At 44.4% G+C, this 20,089-nt stretch overlaps 1 protein-coding gene and 1 long non-coding RNA gene across 5 annotated transcripts; one reads left to right on the top strand and one right to left on the bottom strand.

Annotated features, from left to right (window-relative positions):
- The first annotated feature begins 116 nt into the window (after nt 1-116).
- spata13 (spermatogenesis associated 13) lies at nt 117-20,047 on the top strand. 4 transcript variants are annotated; one of them, XM_061757902.1, is made up of 13 exons: nt 117-503; nt 8,637-9,899; nt 13,036-13,455; nt 13,679-13,823; nt 13,888-14,021; nt 14,209-14,388; nt 14,878-15,057; nt 16,257-16,436; nt 16,837-17,069; nt 18,406-18,535; nt 18,618-18,993; nt 19,400-19,474; nt 19,550-20,047. In XM_061757902.1, exons 1-13 carry the CDS (start codon nt 456-458, stop codon nt 19,729-19,731), a joined length of 3,546 nt encoding a protein of 1,181 aa, XP_061613886.1. In that variant the 5' UTR covers nt 117-455; the 3' UTR covers nt 19,732-20,047. The 4 variants fall into 4 exon arrangements, with proteins under 4 accessions (XP_061613886.1, XP_061613885.1, XP_061613887.1 ...); XM_061757901.1 differs by lacking the exon at nt 117-503 and adding an exon at nt 1,558-1,653; XM_061757903.1 differs by lacking the exon at nt 117-503 and adding an exon at nt 6,668-6,824.
- Nucleotides 505-4,939, bottom strand: LOC133470058 (uncharacterized). The gene is made up of 3 exons (XR_009785844.1): nt 4,176-4,939; nt 2,347-2,375; nt 505-2,180 (listed from the first exon to the last, which is right to left on the bottom strand). It is a non-coding gene; the product is annotated as an uncharacterized LOC133470058 (long non-coding RNA).
- Nucleotides 20,048-20,089: the final 42 nt, after the last annotated feature.

Below are 20,089 nucleotides of genomic sequence, written 5' to 3' on the forward strand. Positions count from 1 at the left end.
GAGTTACGCGTGGCCAACCAATCGAATTCCTCCGGGCTCTCCCCGAGACCGGCCCTATTTTTGAGACAACTGCAACAAGTGCATTAAGATGCTCCTCGTCCTCCTCGAGACGTACTTCTTTTAAACAGCAGCTTTCGTCGCCATAAATTACCATTTGCCTCCACCCCCACCCAGAGAGACTTTTTAATCACTTCAACTTTACTATTTAGGCATTTACATCGTCTCGGGAACTCGAATTTTAACTACTTTTTGCCGGGACTAAGAACTTTATATCCGCGAGCCTTTGTCAGCTAGCTTAAGTTGCTACTACTAGCACCGGTTTGTTTGCAAGGAGCCGCAAAATGAAGTTGAAAATCGTTTTTGGTTTTTTTTAATGCCTTGTTTTATATTTAATTGATTCGCAAACGACATGGACGAGGGGGGCGAGGCTTCAGAGATAACCCGGCTACTTTCCTATGGCTAAAAAAGAGTCAGGAGGGGGGCAATCAGCGACTATGAGCAGGGTAAGTCGTCCATTTTGTTCTCATAGAACTATATAGTTTATAGTAGTTTTCCTCACGTTATCATTATGCTTATTGTGAACTGGAGAGTGGGGGTTATGGTGCACTACAACCCTGGTTGTTATAGTGATGTGGAAGAAGCCAGGCTGGCTGAAGGAGGAGAGGAGGTGGGGGTGGTGTGAGGGGGGCTTACAAAGAGCTTTATGGGCCAAAAGAAAGTGAATCAATGGCAGAAATAAATGGGGACTTTGGCTCCAGTTCTTTACTGGTCTTAGTGTACTGTTAATCCCTTTCCCTGTTTTCAGACCCCCCCCGCACCCCACAAAAATAAAAATAAAATACAATGTAGAGGAGACATAATAATACGGGTTTTTTCTTGCATATAAAATTTGGAGGCGGCCAGAATCCACATCTAGCTCTAAAAACTGACATCATGAAAGCTCTTATTTGACCAGCGTTGCTATAAGTTGGGTTACTTTTAACTGCAATTGTATCGAAAACAGTTGGATGTCACATTCCATTGACATAAAACCGTTGACAGATTTGTGAAGGTAAATATTATTTCTTTTGTAACCAATTACGCCGCCTTTGGCAGTTAAAGACAAATAAATGTTACACCCAATGTTTTGGACGTTTTCAGAAATGTTTCATAAAATAAGTATTTTTCATGGCAAGATGGCAATGAGTACTTTTAGGGAAATAAAAATTGAAAGAATAATAAAATACATGGAAATACTTCAAAAGAAATAGTGTTGCTTTGAGCAAGGCATAACACCTGTGTGAATGGTACTAACTCTACCTCAGTTTGAGCTAGGAAAAACCCTGCAATAATAGTAATAATTGCTTCGATTTATAGTGCCTTTCAAGGAACCCAAGGATGCTTAACAATAAACACTCATGGGAGTAATTAGTGTTTAGTATGTTTGGAGCACCATGATAGTGGAGTAGTAGCTGGAAGCTGGTAGCCAGCCAGCTTGACAGCAGAGTGATGGAAGGTTCCAGTAGTGGTTCAACAGGCAGTGGAGACTCCTTGTGGGGTTTACGCTGGAGAAAGCAGGGTGGTAGACTTAAGATGATGCAGAGAAAGGTGGGGATTGCTATGGCAGTGGTGAAAGTTAACATCAGCTGGAAACGGCCAGCTGCTTCACGCAAGGTACAGTAAGATTGTCTTTTGAGATATATGTTTAAAATGAGAGTATCTGTGTATTACTGAGTCAAAAATGTAATGAAATGGTTAATAGGAAAGTAGAATTTTAATTTTTTTTAATCAAGTTGCGAAAGGGTGACATACATGCCAGCATCCTCGCAGTTTTACACCACAACAATGTAGATTTCCTGTAGTCTACATTCTCTTTTATACTTGCTTGCCGCTCAGGAATGCAAATTATTTCCATGGCATCGCATAGCATTTCAATTCCTTAGTCTGGTTCAAATTCCCAGAGTATAGGTGTCTTTCATTTTTCAAGCTGCCACCAGTACCAGTGTTGTCTCTTGACAGGGCTCGTCCGTGTATTGTATTAAATTCCCAGGTTGTCTGTCACTATGACAGCGGATCAGGTGAAAGTTGTGCGCAGCCCTTGTGCGAGTCCAGACATCCCTCCCCCGGACAGGCAGCGCTTCCCACGCTCTCTGCATGGTAGGGGGCGGAGCCTCTGCCATTCTCCTTCCTTATGGCACATCCTGAAATGGGGAACTTGAGGGCAACGTGGTCCAATGTGTCGCACCGTCATAAAACCTTAAATAATTATACTGGTAATGTTCCAAGTAATAGTTGAACCAACCTAACTGTCGTACACATGTAAAAAGATGTAAAGTACCTTATGATAACAAAAATAAAACTACTCACCCTTTGATGCGTGCTGTTAGCGACGAGGGCTGAAACGATTAATCGAATGACTCGATTTAGAAGAAAAGTCAAAGCAAAATCTCTGCCTCAAACCTTTACAGGTATCTTTTTTTCACTAACCTAATGTTACTACACAGATGCACGCCACTCCGTTTCTACGAGGAAAGAGTCCGTAAAGACAGAAAATGTCCAAAGTTTAGGATCAAGTTAAAGTGCAGTGTCTACACTGCAATGCAGAACTAACATACCACAACAGTTCATCTACGATTGCTCACACAATGTATCGATATTGGCCAATTTAATAAAACTTCCCACCGCTAATTAGATCGTATTGTAATTAGACTTTACGCCGATCTGATCGGTGTTATCAGTATCTGCCGATAATTATAATTTTATGCTGATCGGCTTTCATGTCATAAGTCGCAGGTCCGATCAATGACGTCATCGATCGGCTACGCACAAGACATTTAACTCCGCATCTTCGTCGCGTATGAATCCAAAAGCTAGTTTATTTTTAGCCTTGTCACGTGTCTTGTTGCGCAGTACTGTAACTATCTGACGGCCAATAAAGTTTTTTCAATCTTGTCGGTGATCGGTTATTGTTTTTTTTAAACTTGCTGATCGGTGATCGGCCCCAAAAATCCTGATCATGTAAAGCCTAATTGTAATGCACCTGCAAGTGGTCAAGGATAGAAGCTGATGGTGCACTTTCAATCGCTTTAATGAACAAATGTTAACAAAACAAAGAACCACGTAACACATTGATACACGAGCTGTTATGGCCACAGCTGACGCCCAGGCACTCAACGCACTGACTACCTAACCTTAACTAACAACAGCCAACTACAATTTCATTCGCTGATGCACATCACTCACCAGGCCAAACCCCGCCTTTCAAAACCACACATATTCAAAGTCACAGATACTACAATGTAGAATTTGAGGGTGCCAAACCCAAGAAAAATATAATACCTGCACCTCACATGCATATTGTTTGATGATGCAAAATAGTTTTTATCAAATGAATTGGGATAATCGGTAAAATACTCGATTCTAAAACCAATCGACAGCTGCAGCCCAAGTTTCTTCACAGAATAGACTCAGCTGACTTTGCGGCCTAAATCCCTTGTCTATTTGGGGGATGCTGACTTATTGTCGCCAAGTTGCAGTCATATTGTACTGAGCAGCCAGGACTGGTGTACGCCACTGCCAGGTCGTAATAAGTTCTTCTGTGCTGCCGTCACTAAAAAAATTGACGTTACATTAGTTATGGGCACTATTGGAGGTAGCTGAAGCCTTTCTCTTCATATTTATCAAATTAAGAGTGGAGCGCATATGGGCCAGGTCCCCCCCACCCCACCTACCGAGAGGCAGGCAGCAACCTGGTGGGCTGTTTGTGAGCTTTGGAGTGTCATTCGAAGTCAGCGCCAAATATCCCGCTTGTCTGCCTGATTAGGCTATCATATGTAGATGAACCCACACTCAAAAGCAGAGCTGCGTAATCACATTAGCAATGGCATGGAAGGGAAATATGGCACACACACACACACACAGGACTTGTGTGTTACGAAGAGCTGACTCGTAGCCTCTGCTAATTGGCGTTTAGCATTTTTTAGTGTTTAATCAGGCGAGCTTTGCACACACAAACAAATGAGCTAAGCATCTTCAAATGCGCAGAATGAATGCGACCGTTTTGTAATTGTTTGTGCAAAGACTGCTAGCTTAATGCTAACACAAAATGCAAAATGGGCTAGCAAAACCAGCATCGATGTTACGGTAGTTATTACCCTGCAGCAACACACATAGACAGACAACATAACAATACTCACAGGCATATATTCTTTATCCTCTGTGGAAAAATGATGGATATTACTTGTAGCTTACTGGTTCATTTTGTTGTCTTCGTGTATTGGGTATGTCTGTATTACACTGCCCCCCGAGCCCCCACAGCAAGTATGTCGTCCTGTACGTTCATGATGCTGAGAAAGGCTCAGTAAAAACGATGGAAAATGACAAGCGCCCATTTTCCCATGGTCCTCCCTCGTCTGGAGTCCCTCGCCTCTAATGCTCGGCTCTTTTCGCTCTTAATGAATCTGATCCCTGGCCTGAGGCTAAGGACATACCTCTGCAGAGGTGACCTCCGTCTCACAGTTTACTCGTCGCTCGCATTTTTTGTTTTTTTTGTTTTTAATACTCTTACATAACAGCTTGTTGGGTTATTTTTTATTTATTTATTTTTTTCCTCAAGCTTAACGAGAAGGGAGCCAGTGATTGACGTCTTCCTCTCTGTATACGGACGTTGGCCGAGATGCTCGAGAACTAATTGTGCATGCGGTTTTCCCCCAGTGCGTGCATGTTTACGTTATCTGCACGCATGTTCATCCTTGTCTCTGGGAGTCGAATCTGAGGCTGGCTCCAGCTGGCTGCATGGAACTGATGGGAGGGTGCTGGAGGGTGGCAAAGGGAAGTAGACGTGCGTCTCCTCCCTGAGCTCTTCATTAACTCAGGACCAGGACCTCAGCAAGGAATTCACAAGAGCAACAGTATGGCAGCAGGCAAAAACAAGGAGAATTTGCCAGAGAGCAGATGCATATTTAACTTGCAAAAAAAAAAAAAAAAAATATCAAGTGATTTCCCCCTCACGCCCCCCCCACCCCCACCACATCCCCCTTATATTGCAATTTCATTCTTGTAATATAACACCCCCCTCAAATTTCTTACAAATTTAGGACTAAATTACAGCTTCCTTTTCGTATTATCACTTTTTGAACTTATTTATTTTTGAGGACATCATTAGCCTAATAGCAAAGTTGTCTAAGTAATATTTAAATTTTTGGCGGGGAAAACAAGAACAAACACAACAAATTCAACAATCAATATATCCAGTTTCCCTGATTCAACTTTGACCTGAATGACTGAGAATCTGTACAGACATAATGAAAAACACTAAATTGGTATTTTTGATTGCTACCATATTATGACAGTAAGTTTGAAAAAAAATGACTGAAGCAATTGTGCTATTATGCTACAGATAGTAAAATTGTATTCTCAAAATCACAACTTGTTTTCTTGTAAAGTTATATATTCTCATAAAATTGGGACTTTTTCATTGTCACAACTTTATGGTAATATTACAACTTAATTATACTAAAATTATGCCTTTTATCTTTATTACTTAATTTCCTACAACTTTATTCTTATTATTGCCAATATTACAGCACTAGCCTTGTAAAATCCCACATTTCGACACTTAATATCCTAAATCTATATTCTTATAAAGTTAAAATTCTTAAAGTACAAATGCAGTCTTTTTTTTAATCATGGTTTCAGGACTTTTCTCTTTTTATCACAACTTTTTTTCTTATTACGACTTAAAATTCAATTCGTTCTCATTGTGTGCTGACTATCTCATAAGACTATTCGTAAAAATCACTTTTTTCTCATGATGATTTTATTCTTGCAATATGTTACTTTTGTACAATAAAAAACACATTTGAAACTGCATTTTCTTATATTTAATCATTCCCCTGAACCTGCAACTTTTTTTCTTTATCCTTGTAAAATATATTTTCTTTGTTTGACGACTTTATTCTCATTATTAAAACTTCATTCTAAAAATCAAATGTTTTAAAAATCATATATGATTATTGTATTAGGCTCATTCTGCAAAATAAAAAAAAAGTACTTACAAAATTATACTTTTTTTTAATATTAAATTGAATTCCCATAAGCAACTTTTATCTTGTACATTTGTCTGTATTCTCGTATAATTTTCTCTTAAAAAATACTTCAATATGCTTTCAATATAGTAAAACTATTCTTATAAAACCTTTTTTTCCATCGTTATATTAGTACTTTATTCTCATAAAATTGAAAACAAACTTGCTAATAAAATTTACTTTTTCCAAACTTTTTTTCTTGTAAAGTACCAATTTAATCATAGTAATTCCCCCCATCCTTTCCCCTTCCCTCAGTGTAGCCCTAATAGACATTTTTATAATATTGGCATAAGATGCCCATAGTGGTAGAATGCCAGCTGGCCCATGACACCTGAGTCACTGTTCTGCCACAGAGTGCGGGCCTGCGGGCATGGAGGTGTCGAAGGAGAGCGCAGTCAGTTGAGCGTCGGTCACGGGATTAAAATCCAAGAAAACAAGCAAAGTTGACTTGTTGACATTCCTCTCCTATCTCATATCTCTCTCCCGGCCTGGAAAACGGACAGTCACGGGATAACAGATCCCGCTGCTCTTCGTCACTCCTCGGCGGCAGTACAAGAAGACAATTGAGCGCACCATTTTGAAAGTGGCACATTGTTCCTGGTGGGTGGGTGCTGACGGTCTGTCAGCGGGTAGTACTCGGCGGCGACGGTTCTGCGCTAATGCCGGGAATGACGGAAGATTCTGCACACAACGGCACACCATCTGGATTTGAGATACAGCTTTTGTGCTGCAGGCACGGTTTTCGTGGCTCAAATTGAGGTAGAGGTGATACCATTCTGATTATTTACAAGCGTGCGTGTGACGCAAAATGGTAATGGTTATTGAACATTGTTGTCACAATAGCACATTTCTGACTTCAGTACTATACCTGCATAACGTACCTCGATACTGAAACGATGCCAATAGCTTTATGCTCGTGCACTTTGTTCAGCAAAATTATGTGTTCTGGTGGAACAATTTGGTACATAAATATACTGTACAATGTTGAACTCTCTTTGTGTTAGATGTCAGATTCATCCAGTAAACTTCAACTTGGAGACTTTGGTCTTCTATTGCTGCTTCAGCTGTTGTCCTTCCATGCTTGCCGTACTGTTGTTGTGAGGTGCCGAAGGCTGAATAACGTACGCTACTGTAGCCTTCTTTTTCTTTTGCTGATTTATGAAGTTACGTTGTATTGTGTTACGTTACAGTGATTCTAACGTCCCTTTACGAATAACATTGGCTTAATTTAAAAAAAACATTTTCTGAGAAATCGGACTTGCCTGGGTACAAAAGGAACCATTTTTACCTGTTTGAAAATCCCCAAAATAGTCTGACCCGTTTGAAGTAGGAAGGAAAATTTGTCATTCGACTAGTCTTCATCTTCTTCGACAGTTTTAGGAGCAACTTCCAACTGTAGTGCTACCCCATCATTGCGAAATAACTGCAGTTGTAGTTTAAAATGACACACAACTTGGTAAAACACAGGTCAAATAATAACAGCCTGAAATTAGGTAGAGGCAGATGCCTCCACGTTTTATATGCAGGAAAAACCTGTGGAAACAACATTTTGTCAGTGTAGTGCAGTGTCGTGGTGATGAAACAGTGAAAGGTTGGAAATTGTCGTTAACATGGAGGAAGCATGGCAATTTATCGCATTAATCACAATGGATTAGCATTTTTCATCGCTTAGTCATGCTCTGAGAGGCCCGCTTCAAAGGGCCAGCTGCGTTAAGCACCACTGTGAAACACACATACACACACACAGTTGAAGACCCCAACCTGGGCCTCAGCTCCCCTCTGTCTTTCAAATCACACGTCACACATTTTCTTACACCATTGGGAGAGCTATTCTTTATTTACCTGTGACTCATCCAGTGTAATGCAAACAGCTATTATCTGTCAGTGCGCTTATTCCGTAAGTGCTTGCTCACGACTCACTACTGTGGTAGCTGCAACCCAAAAAAAAAATGCATTGCATTATTGCTGGGCTAATTTGTCTCCCTTTCAGTTTGTACTCTAAGAATATCATGTTTTCTAAGTCCTAAGGGGGACATATTATTGAAAATGCATTTTTAATAGCATGTTCACAACCAGTTGGGTCTCTGGTATGCCTGCCTCTAATGTGAAATTACATCATGAAGTAAATCTTTTGTGAGCTGCCGATTTCCCAACATGTGTCAGTTAGCGAGCCATTCGAATCTTCCCGGATTGTGATGTAGCAGTGCGGCTAATTTGCATAATACCTCCCCCACACCGAATTTCTCTGTCCATGACTTGGCCGCTAGGCTGGGCCAAGATTCAGTCATTTTCAAGTGACGGACCAACGACGCGGAAGCAAAACGTTAGCTTCTGATCAGTGACACATCTGATCAGTGGCACAATCTCAATTCAGTTGTCGATGTGGTGGCAGGGGAGTATTTGTGTTTCGTGGTATGTCCGCTGAATGGTATTTTGACAAAAAGTTGTTAGACACATAAACTTTCAAGGTAAAAACTTTAAACTCAGCGTGAGGGCGGTTATGTAAATTAGAACCACTGTTACGCAACAGCCTTCAAAAAGATCCTAAAAAGTCTTTATTTGCTTCCACAGTCCGAACTGGAGGACAGAGTCTCGTCTACAAGCGAAGACTCTCTCCCTCACCTCCACTCCTCCAACGCGGACCCTCCGATTCAGAGTCGCCCCCTCAGCGACTTGTACCTGTTCCACGGTCCAGTCGAAAAGCGTGTTGTCCCGTTTCTGCAGCCCCTCACTGTGGGCCCCATCGCCACGGACGAGAGCCACCCGAACGGCGTGGACTCCTCCTCGGGGAAGCCCGGCTCATCAAGAATCATGAGGCTTTTTTCCAGTTCCAGGAAGGGGCCCTTTACCACGCCGAGTCCCGTCACTGACAGTCCCGCTGGTCTCCCCAGACTCGGCATGGTGGACTCTTTTAAAAAGCTGCGCTCGTCCGTTCTCCAGGGGATTCAGAGTCGCGGCGCAAGTGGACTTGATGGGAAGTGTGAATCCTCGTCCAGTCGGGAAGCTGAGAACGAGAATACCGTCACGAAGGACGGGGCTTGTTACCTGTCTAATGGAAAATGTACAGAGAGTCAGTACGACTCTGATATTGACGAAGACGAGGATATTGACGAAGGCTTTCAACGCAATACTCGTTTTTCCCGGAGTATGAGGAGAGCATATGGGGCCGGACGCATTACCTTGATGGACATGGACGAGGAGAGCCTTGCAGGAGGTAGCACCGACCACAAGAAAGCAAAGATCAACGGGCAAGCGGAAAACATCTCCAATGGGACCGTGTTGAGCAGACTTAGCAAGAGCGCGGATAACCTTCACGTTTTTAAAATGCCATTCAAACGCAAGGCCCCCACGCCATCCCCTCAGGCGGCCCCCCAGGGGACTACAGCATCAAATGGGACCCCGAACATCCAGAGGACGACCAGCGCCTCTTCGATGGACCTTGACGTTTGCAGGAAGAGCCCGGTTGGGGTGAAGGGACAGGTACTGAAGCTGGTGGGGAGCATGACTGACCTCAGCGTCCTGCAGCGGCAAAGCCAATCGCCCTCCCCGGGCCCCTCCGCTACCATGTCACCTCTGAGCCGTCTCCACGACGACTACTCCCGACGCATACCTTGCCGGACCAGCAGCGAGCGACAGCGCCGACCCTCACCTGTCAGAGCCCGGATCTTGTCGGCGGGACAAGCCCCTCTGGTTCATGCGCCGTCCGAACGGGACATTGCCGCACTCCAGCGTCACGTCTCCATGGAAGACGGATCCTTGGAGATCGCCACGTGCGGGTTTGGGTCGGAAGACCATTCACCTCCCGACACCCGAAAAGACGAGCGAACAAACGAGGTAAGCTTCGAGACAATTCATTAGTTACACAGAGCTCCAGACAGCCATCCATCCATTTAGGGCAAGAGGTGAGGTACACCCTGGACTGGTTGCCAGTCAATCATCCATCCATCTATTTTCTGAGCCGCTTCTCCTCACTAGGGTCGCGGGCGTGCTGGAGCCTATCCCAGCTGTCATCGGGCAGGAGGCGGGGTACACCCTGAACTGGTTGCCAGCCAATCGCAGGGCACATAGAAACTAACAACCATTCGCACTCACAGTCATGCCTACGGGCAATTTAGAGTCTCCAATTAATGCATGTTTTTGGGATGTGGGAGGAAACCGGAGTGCCCGGAGAAAACCCACGCAGGCACGGGGAGAACATGCAAACTCCACACAGGCGGGGCTGGGGATTGAACCCAGGTCCTCAGAACTGTGAGGCTGACGCTCTAACCAGTCGGCCACCGTGCCGCGCCAGTCAATCAAGTATAGAAAAAAAAAAAACATTCCTGCTCACAGTCATGCTATGGACAATTTCGAGTCTTAATTGAACCTAAGGCTTGCTGCACACTGAGCGTCACGGCAGAAACCGACTCGGCTTTTGCTCAGTGTGCGGTATTTGGTATCTGGTTTGTTCCAATAAAAAATTGGAGTCTGTCGCCGAAATGCAAGGGTGCAGTCAGTGAATGGGGCGATTGATTATTGCCCACAGCCTCTCAAAAATATCAACGCTCTCTCCTTTTCCTCTGTTTGTGGCAATCGGCTTCTTCCTTGACAATTGCACCATGTTTTTGTGGTTCAATAAAAACTACACAGTACAGTATATTGTGTTTGGTGGCTTAAAAGCCAATACAGGGTCACAATTTTTCTGTTGTGGCGCGCCGGTAAATGTGTGGTGCGCAATTCCTTCGTGTGCGACGAAGTCGCATACACATTTATTTTCACAATGGTCTACTTCAGTCTAATTCGGTCACGTCGTGCAGCGGGCCCGACATGCATCTTTTGGAATGTTGGAGGTAGCTCAAGTAGCTAGAGAAAACCCATGCAAGCATGGGAGAAACACGCACATTTTAACATGGAACCTTTCAACTGTGAGGCAGGAGGGGGAAAAAAGAAAAAAAAAGATTTTTAACAGAAATTAAGTAGGAATTGGTAGGACAGTATTAAATGAATCCAAAGAATGAGTTCCGCTTTTTGATTTGAACTACTGAAATACATGAATCTGTCTGTGGTAATCTAATTCATTAAATATTTGTAGAAACAACTGTATTTTTGGAACCTGGGCGTACATACTGTATACGTGCATGGTATCGTAAACAGTTGGAGGCTTAATATCAGCTTGATAAGGTAAAGCCAACAAAACCGCAGTGGCACATCAGCAGCAGGTTATTGGAAATCATTAAGTCACAATTAAATGTGGCATTAAATTTCAAGCAGACGAAAGGCATAAGAAGCAGCCAAGGTTGAATTTATTTGAATGGGGATGTGAAAGGTAGCACCGTTTATGACACCATTTTTTGGATCGTGCATTCACCTGAATTGTTCCAATGTTACTGTCATATGTGCAGTGTCTGGTGTCTTTGCCCTCCGCGTGATATACAGTATTGACTTGTGCCGGGTCACATGCTGGACTAGGCTGTCCTGAACTTTAAGGAACAGGCCCGGTTAATGATTATGCTTTGTTTATGATTAGTGGCCCCTTGCGCAAAAGGGCAAAAACTGTGGGCGGGCAGATCCAAGCAAGCGTCTGGCTCCTACACCCCAGTTAGCCCGGTGGACCAAAGTCCAGCGGCAATGCGCTCGAGTCCTCACTGAGCCAGTGAAAAACCCTGAAGTGCATTTTGCGTCTAAAGAATACCTTTGTTTGGCCATTAGAAGATGTTTTGGTTATCTTAGAAATCAAACTGCTGGGCCCAGACACAGGGCTGCATGTGTTTCACAATGGTGCTAGCCCTCTGCGTGCCTTTCCGTTGTGTGTGCGGCGGTCCCGATCCAGAGCGGGAGAACCAAAAGGTGAGGTTTATTGTTACCAGCTGCTCGGGTCAATATTTGCATGTGAAATAAAATTTGCCATGATAGCGTTTTATTGCAGAATATTTGTCCTGCTTGATAGGAATTGGAGCATTTTTCAGGGAAACCTGATGATATTGATTCAAGTAGGTTTGTGCTGATTCTCGATCAAGTCAAAACACTTCTTGGACCTGTTTGAGCAGCAGTAGCTCTGTTTCTGATTAACAGATGTTCTTGATACATGCACAACATCAGCGGGCCCTGACCTTTTTTGTGTTATGGACCAGTTTCACATAAAGCAATATTTTGACGAACCGGCATGCAGCGGTCCACAGCTACAGTATATCACAGTTCATTGTTTTTAAATGGGCTTTTACAGTATACTTACTGTATTGCCCACATGTAGGAAAGGAGAGCCACAGTCACAAGTGCATTTTTCAGCTGTTTATTGAACTGCCTGGGAAAATTCATGTAGAAGCTGTTGTGGACCACACTCTCACCCACACACTCCCACCCAGACTCACCGACATCACACGCCAAATAACAGACAGACACGACAGTACGAACAGTATTTTCGATACATTTTATGCTTATAATTAGTTTTTTTTTGTGTTCATATACATTTACAATGTGTTTAAAAATGTACAATTATGGTCACTCTATATCGCAGATTTTCACCTATTGTGGGTGGGTGTGGAATGTTTCCCTCAATAAATGGTGGATTCTTTGTGAAGCAAGATTTTCTGCAATGACGATAAGATTTTGGAAATAGGAGCAAGGCATTCAGTGCTCATTTGCGAGCCTGTCGCCACATATCAGGCAGAGCGGGGTTGGGACCTCAAAATCACCTCTAGCTATAAACCTGTGTTTTAAGAAGGTCTGCTAATATTGTCTCATATATGCAGCTTTCTTTTTCTAGGAAGTTGTAGGCTCTTATTCTGTCTCATCATTTGGCCTTTCTGAAGAAGCTCAAAATAAAATTTCTTTCAGACTGATGATAAATTTAATATTTTCTTGTTCAGTCTTACTGTGTGGCTGTGTACTAAACGTCCTACGGACCGGTGGGGACCGCTGCACTACATCTCTGTACGTGGTGGGTTATTGATACGTCGCTGTTGCTAACCTTTGTTTTTATTGCAATTGCAAGGTAACGTCAGAGGAGCAAAGGCAGGAAGTGACGCAACAAGATGGCGACTCCCCGGAAACCAGCGACAGCACCTCCCCACTCTCCCCGGTCTTCCTCCCGGAGTCGCCGACGTTGCCCTCCACGGAGGCGACCGCAGTCAAGTCCCGGCGACGGAGCGGGCGCCCGAAACCGCGGCCCATCTCGGACTATGGGCAGCTCCTCTCCAGGAAGCACTGCATTCCTGAGGAGGTGGTCGAGCTGAACCCCGACGAAAGGACGCAGTCGCTTCACCAGGAATGCATCGGGAACGGTGTGTGCGAGAGCGGGGAGGAGTGCGGCATGAACGGGAGCGTTCCAGGCAGGCGGCAGCAGCGACCCGTGTCTGTGATGGGGGTGGAGGACTTGTTCTCCCCTGATGGCGACGAGGACCGTTTTCCTTCTGTGCGTTTTTAAATGTTATTTCAATATGTCAGCGAGGCTGTGTTCAGTCATTAATGGTGTGCCTGAGTAGTGTTTGCTAGCTATTTTACATTGAATTTATGAGTGAACTATATGAAAATCTCTATCTAGTGAGGAGGGTATGATTCCGAACACAGACAGAGAGAGATGGATGTTGAGACTTGCTAAATCCCAGAATGTTTTCTCATCCCGTCTTCCCCTGTAGCCTCTGTCACGGCCGCCCATCCCCTCCCACAAGGTGCCCCCCTACAAGGCAGTCTCAGCCAGGTTACGCCCTCCCACCCTCTCCCAGAGCACCCCCATCGGACTGGACCGCGTGGGGAGGAAAAAGCTGCACCGAATGCTCAGCGGTAGGTAAAGTCAAGTCGGGGGCAAATGTGGATATGCCTCAATTTCATCTTTTTTCCTCGGTAGACGGCGTGTCCGAATGCTCGGCTGCGCCGGACGACAGTGTGAGCGAGGAAGACGAGGAAGACGGGAGCTTCGACGAGCTCGCCGACGTCACGCCGTACCTGGAGCCGGGCGTGGAGCTCTCTGTGCTTGTTGAGGTGAGCCTCGCTGCCGCTCCCGTTGACTTTATGACATAACGTTTATCTTGTGTGGGTTTGTGAGTGCGTCCCGCCCCGTGAGGAGACGTGAGGATAAACTGTGTGTTTTAAAGATGTTTGGCAAGCTTAGCCATAATCTTCTGTGTTCTACATGAGCTCATCTGCCCTGTAATGTGTGTTCGCTCAGTGGATAAGCTCGGGCCACGCCGTGTACGCCGAGGCCCTGTGGGACCATGTGACCATGGAGGAGCAGGAGCTGGCCTTCAAGGCAGGAGATGTAATCCGCATCCTGGATGCCTCGCACAAGGACTGGTGGTGGGGCAGGGGGCCATACAAGGAGGCCTGGTTCCCCTCCAGCTTTGTTCGGGTGAGTGGACTTCCTGACCCGTTTGTTTGCACTCCACTTGTAAGCTGGCTTTGCTCCAAATGAAAGCCAGTCTTAACGGTGTGTGTGTGTGTGTGTGTGTGTGTGTGTGTGTGTGTGTGTGTGTGTGTGTGTGTGTGTGACTAAGTATACCACTCGCTCGGGGTTCAACTGGTTTCTGTGACAACCGGTGTTGAGTGACAGTTGAGTCTTAATTAGCCAGTTATTTGATTGGCAGATGGACGTCTGCTTTGTAATTGCATGTTGGCAATTCAAAGTTGCCGAGCAGGCAGACTTTTCCCTTGTGGTTGCCATGGCAATACAGAGTGGATCTGGTGTTTTTAATTTATATATATATATATATATATAGGTTTAAGTGTTTTTTTTTTTTGTTCTCTTCCCCCCTTTCATAATTGCTCACGGAAACTGTTGATGCAGCATTTTGATTGTATTTTTTCGGCTAGGTACAATGTTCCCATCGACTTGTTTCAGGTGCGCGTGAACCAGGAGGACTCCAGCGCGGGGAGTGTGGAGAGCGTTGCAGACCAGGAGGACCCGGCTCCCCGGGAGGCACACAACAGCCAGCACAGACAGCAGATGAGGACCAACGTGGTGCAGGAGATCATGAACACAGAACGCGTCTACATCAAGCACCTGAAAGACATCTGCGAGGTGGGCAGTGTCGTTATTCTTTTCTTTGCTTCCACCAGTTTTCCTTCAGCTGACCTACGGTGAAGATCTCACGTGACACTGCATTTACAGCCTCTGTCATTGAGGCCACCGTATGTTTTTTGTTTGACATCAATACTCCAGTCTAAACACATTGAAAAAGTGTTGTTTTCCACCAACGACGCGATAACCTCAATTACCACCATTGTAAAATGTATTTGAATTTTTGTGCGCATCTTTAAACTTCCGCACCAATCTCATTTTAATGCATCGAACAGAGGGAAATAGGGCTGTGGTTTATGCAGGTTGCAAATCGCTGGCACGAACCAGTCATCTTGAATGAATTTTGTTTCCTTTAAGATACACAAGGGTGTCAGAAGAAAATTGGGCATTTGAGCATGTCATGTCGTCTGACTGTGATTTTGAGTATACACTGAACTTGTGTGCAGAGTAAGAACATTTCTAGGCATTCATTGGTAAATGAGACTCATTATCTGGAAATATTTTTTTTTTTTTATTATTCCTGTTATTTCTGTGAATGTTCATCCAAGGTTAATGCTAGGAAAAAAAAAATTCAAAGCTTGCTTGGTATTAGGAGAAATAAAGCAAATCCATCCATCCATCCATTTTCTGAGGCACTTATCCTCACAAGGCTCGCGGGAGTGCTGGAGCCTATCCCAGCTATCATCGGGCAGGAGACAGGGTACACCCTGAACCGGTTGCCAGCCAGTCGCAGAGCACATAGAAACAAGCAACCATTCGCACTCACATTCACACCTACGGGTAATTTAGAGTCCACAATTGACCTACCATGCATGTTTTTGGGATGTGGGAAGAAACTGGAGTGCCCAGAGAAAACCCATGCAGGCACAGGGAGAACATGCAAACTCCACACTGGTGGGGGCCGGGATTGAACCCCGGTCCTCAGAATTGTGAGGCAGGCACTCTAACCAGTCGACCAACGTGCCGCCTGTTTTAAAATCTGAATAAGATTTTTGTGGGGAAAAAAATCAAATTTTAAGGCCATATCATCCGGCTCTGTTTTTAAGCCTTATCTCCAGATATGAGCGTAAAAGATCGGCCAGCATCTTTCCACTTCATTGTTCAACTTAAGCTCTCAGCGCCCTCTGAAGGCCAGTGTGTGAGCTGCTTCCAGGGTTGGAAAACATCGTGAGTATATTGTTTATGGTTCTTCTATACAGGGTTACATCCGTCAGTGCCGCAAGTACCCAGACATGTTCACCGAGCTACAGCTGAAGACCATCTTCAGCAACATTGAGGACATCTACAGATTCCAGAGGCAGTTCCTACGCGACCTGGAGAGGAAGTACAACAAGGAGCAGCCGCACCTCAGTGAAATTGGCTCTTGCTTTCTCTTGCAGGTCACCTGAAAGCATTTAACATACACTCACCAAAAGTTAGGGATATTGGGCTTTCTGGTGAAATGTCAGGATGAACCTAAAATGCACAAAACTTTTAAAGATGAACTTAATCTGACAGTCTAAAAAATTGAATACACATGTCCAATTGTTCAATATTTCAGTCCTTTTTGCACAATTAGTTGTTTTATAACAAGGAGCTGAATGGCAAAATTCGCAACAGGTGTTTGATCCATGACTGGACCCATGAAGTTCCTGGTTAATTTCAAATTGGTATTTACATTTTAGGTTCACCCTGAAATTTCACCCGAAAGCCCAAGATCCCTTACTTTCTGTAAAGAGTCAAAAATGTACAAAAACTAAACGCTCTAAATAGTCCTCTCTCGTTCTTTGGTCCCCAAAGGGCGAGGGCTTTTCTATCTACTCTGAGTACTGTAACACCCACCCAGCAGCCTCCACCGAACTTCAACGCCTCATGAAGTCCGGCCGGTACAAGCACTTCTTTGAGGCCTGCCGCCTCCTACAGCAGATGATCGACATTTCCATCGCCGGCTTCCTGCTCACTCCTGTCCAGAAGATCTGCAAATACCCCCTGCAGCTGGGCGAGCTGCTCAAGTACACCCCCAAAGACCACAGGTACTCTTCAACTCGTTACAGCGGAGGAACTGAATTGTTTTTGTCAGCTAAACGTGCACGGACACCTCGTTGTTCCACGTGTATCTTATCAGCTCACTCTAATGTGTATATTACAGGATATGGGTAGTAAAGTAATTTCAAGGACATTAGGGTATCACATTACCACACACCGCTCTAAATCATGTCAAACTATCTACATAAATACCTAAATATGTTGTTTAACATCAGCGAAGTGTATGAACACAGGTTACTTAATTAGCGGTGACTCAAATACAGTGCAATGTTTTAAGTACTCTTAATTGTCATGTGTGTGTAAAAGTAAGTTAACCACTGTAAGATGAAACTAATTTGAACTAAAATAAGATAAAACTACTCACCCTTTGATGACGAGGGCTGTAGCGTGTAAGGAAATGGAAGCTTGCAGGGGTTTTTTGTTCTTGGCTGTCGTACAAGTCCCAAAATATGTTAACAGCCATCTAATAAAAGTACTTACTTATCTGAAAATGCGTCCCCTAACGCTAGCTGACAAACAGCTTAAATCCTCACGTCAGCTGTCAGCGAATTCATTAAATGTCCTCCTATATTAGTAAAAAGACAGTCAATGTATTATAGCATCTGCTCAGACAGCAAAATGAAGCAGTGGTCGATCAATAACCTCTTTATTGTGAAAATAAACAGTTAATGTCACCAACAACTTGTTTCTCTCCAACCTTCATCCTGCAGACAAATGACAAGTTGCCCCTCCCCCCAACTCCCCAATTACAAATAACGCACAGTCAGTCAGATCTTATAAAACTCTTACAACAATCCATGTAATAAGATTTGTTACAATATATAACTGCAAAGCATTCCCTCTTCCTGTATTTTTTACTGTAGCTGGTAGCAACCCTGCAGTTACGTTACGTGACATGTTAGTTTTACAAGTTCTGACTGTCTGCGAGGCCCTGTGAAGGTATCTGAATGTGATTGGATGAACAAGTCTGAGGTGTGCGGCCTGTGTAATCACCAACAGTGGGAAAAGTGAGTGAGTGAGCAAGCTTGTGTTTGGAGGGAAAAGTGCGCTTAGCGAGTTGACAACTGAAAATGTATATAATTGACATCACCGATTCATCAATGTAGACTCGACTGTCATGACTTTAGTGTTGACAAAAAAAAATCTGAAGTTGTTCAACCCCAAACCTGATGTAGCGTGAAGTCTGGAGTCTTGTTTTGCATGTTTTTAACATGTGACTGTCATACAAATGTAAACCCAAGTTAGTCACCATCTAATAATACTATAATAAAGTAAAACTACTCACCCAGATTAATATGTGTTGCTGTTCACTATGTTCCGTAGTGACCACGGTGGGGTCAGCGACGCGTACGAGGCCATGAAGAACGTGGCGAGTCTGATCAACGAAAGGAAGAGGCGGCTGGAGAGCGTCGACGCCATCGCCCACTGGCAGGTGGCCATTCTCCGCTGGGAGGTGACGACTGCGTTATAAACTAACTTGAGCTCCTGCTGATAGCGTGTCGCTTTGAATTAAGGTTGTGTCATTCGTGACGCAGGGGCCCGACGTGCTGGTGCGCAGCTCCGAGCTGATCCACTCCGGAGAGCTGACTCGAATCCTCCGCCAGGGCAAAATGCAGCAGCGCAGCTTCTTCCTCTTCGACCACCAGCTGGTCTTCTGCAAGAAGGATGTCCTGCGCCGGGACCTTCTCCAATACCGAGGGCGGATGGATATGGACCTTACCGAAGTGCTTAACATGCCCGACGGGCGGGACCCGGACCTCGGCCTGACCCTGAGGAACGCCGTGCGCCTGCGCCACGCCGACACTCTGGAGTTTGTGTGCATGCTGTGCTGTAGGAAGCTCCAGGACAAGGAGAGGTGGCTGCAGGCGTTCAAAAAAGAGAGACGGCGAGTCAAGGAGGACCAGGAGCTGGGTGAGCGTCCCGAAACTCCTTCATGAGACAAAACACCTGCTGAATGCAGGTTAGGACTAAAAAAGTCAATTCAAGGCCTAGATTATCCTAAAAATTTCAACTCAACTCAAGGTTAAGTAGCCCCTTTCACACTGCCTGTAAAAATAAATGTTTTTTTTTTGTTTTTTTTTAAAACAGCATTGCATGTCCGCCATCCTTAAAAATTGTCTAAAAAGGTACTTTTCCAAAATAGACTTGCCTTACCTTTAAAAATTGCTACGCAACCACAGGTTTAACAGTAACCCTATTCACACTTCTTCTAAAAACTGTAAATCGATATTACATGGAACAAATTTTGGAATTTACGTTGTAAATGTAGGTCAGGGCTTCTTATAATGTTTGACCTGATTGTATGGTTTGTCTCCAGGAATAGAAATCAGTGAGGATCAAAGGAAACAGGCTATTGCTAATGCCAGAAGAGCCAAACAGGGCAAGATCAAAAGTAAGGAAACATATTAATATTGAATTATTGAATTTTGTTGAACAATTTTTTTAATTTTTATTCCCCCCCTTCCAGCTGTGGGCTACTCCGGGTCTGTCCTGCCGCACCACCAGAACCTCCACCCGCTTCACCAGCGGCACGTGACCATCCCTACCAGCGTACCCCAGCAGCAGGTGTTCGCCCTGGCCGAGCCGCCCAAGCGAAAGCCTTACCAGCTGCTCTACAGCATCACCCGCAGCGCCTTTTTCAGGAAGTGAACCAGGCGCCCGTGCCTTTCTGTGAATGTTCTCGTTATATATGTGTGTTTTTACATGTTGTTGACAGTGCCTTGAATGAATGAGGGGCAACTAGTGTTAAAATATCAACTGTTTTGTTCTGGTACCACTCACCCGTGTTTCTGTCTCTTTTCTGTCCACTGTGACAATGACGTCTATTCTGCTCTTATGTTGACTTGTATTTTATTTCACAAAGGCTGGACCCTTTTTGTTGTTTGTTTGTTTTTATTTGGACTTGTGCTGCTGAACACCTTGTCTATTAATAACAATGTAAATAAAACTCTTGTACAAGAAAAAACATCAGTCCGGTCTCTCTGCGTGGGGCAGACATTTGTGCCAC

This window comes from Phyllopteryx taeniolatus, chromosome 20 (assembly GCF_024500385.1).
Source record: "Phyllopteryx taeniolatus isolate TA_2022b chromosome 20, UOR_Ptae_1.2, whole genome shotgun sequence".
NCBI lineage: Eukaryota > Metazoa > Chordata > Actinopteri > Syngnathiformes > Syngnathidae > Phyllopteryx > Phyllopteryx taeniolatus.

Excerpts from the sequence above, each read along its gene's own strand:
- spata13 (XM_061757901.1), top strand. The coding sequence starts at position 1,573 with ATGATGCAGAGAAAGGTGGGGATTGCTATGGCAGTGGTGAAAGTTAAC. Across the intron at positions 15,058-16,256 it reads ACCTGAAAGACATCTGCGAG|GGTTACATCCGTCAGTGCCG; the intron begins GTGGGCAGTGTC and ends TCTTCTATACAG. Across the intron at positions 16,437-16,836 it reads GCTCTTGCTTTCTCTTGCAG|GGCGAGGGCTTTTCTATCTA; the intron begins GTCACCTGAAAG and ends TGGTCCCCAAAG.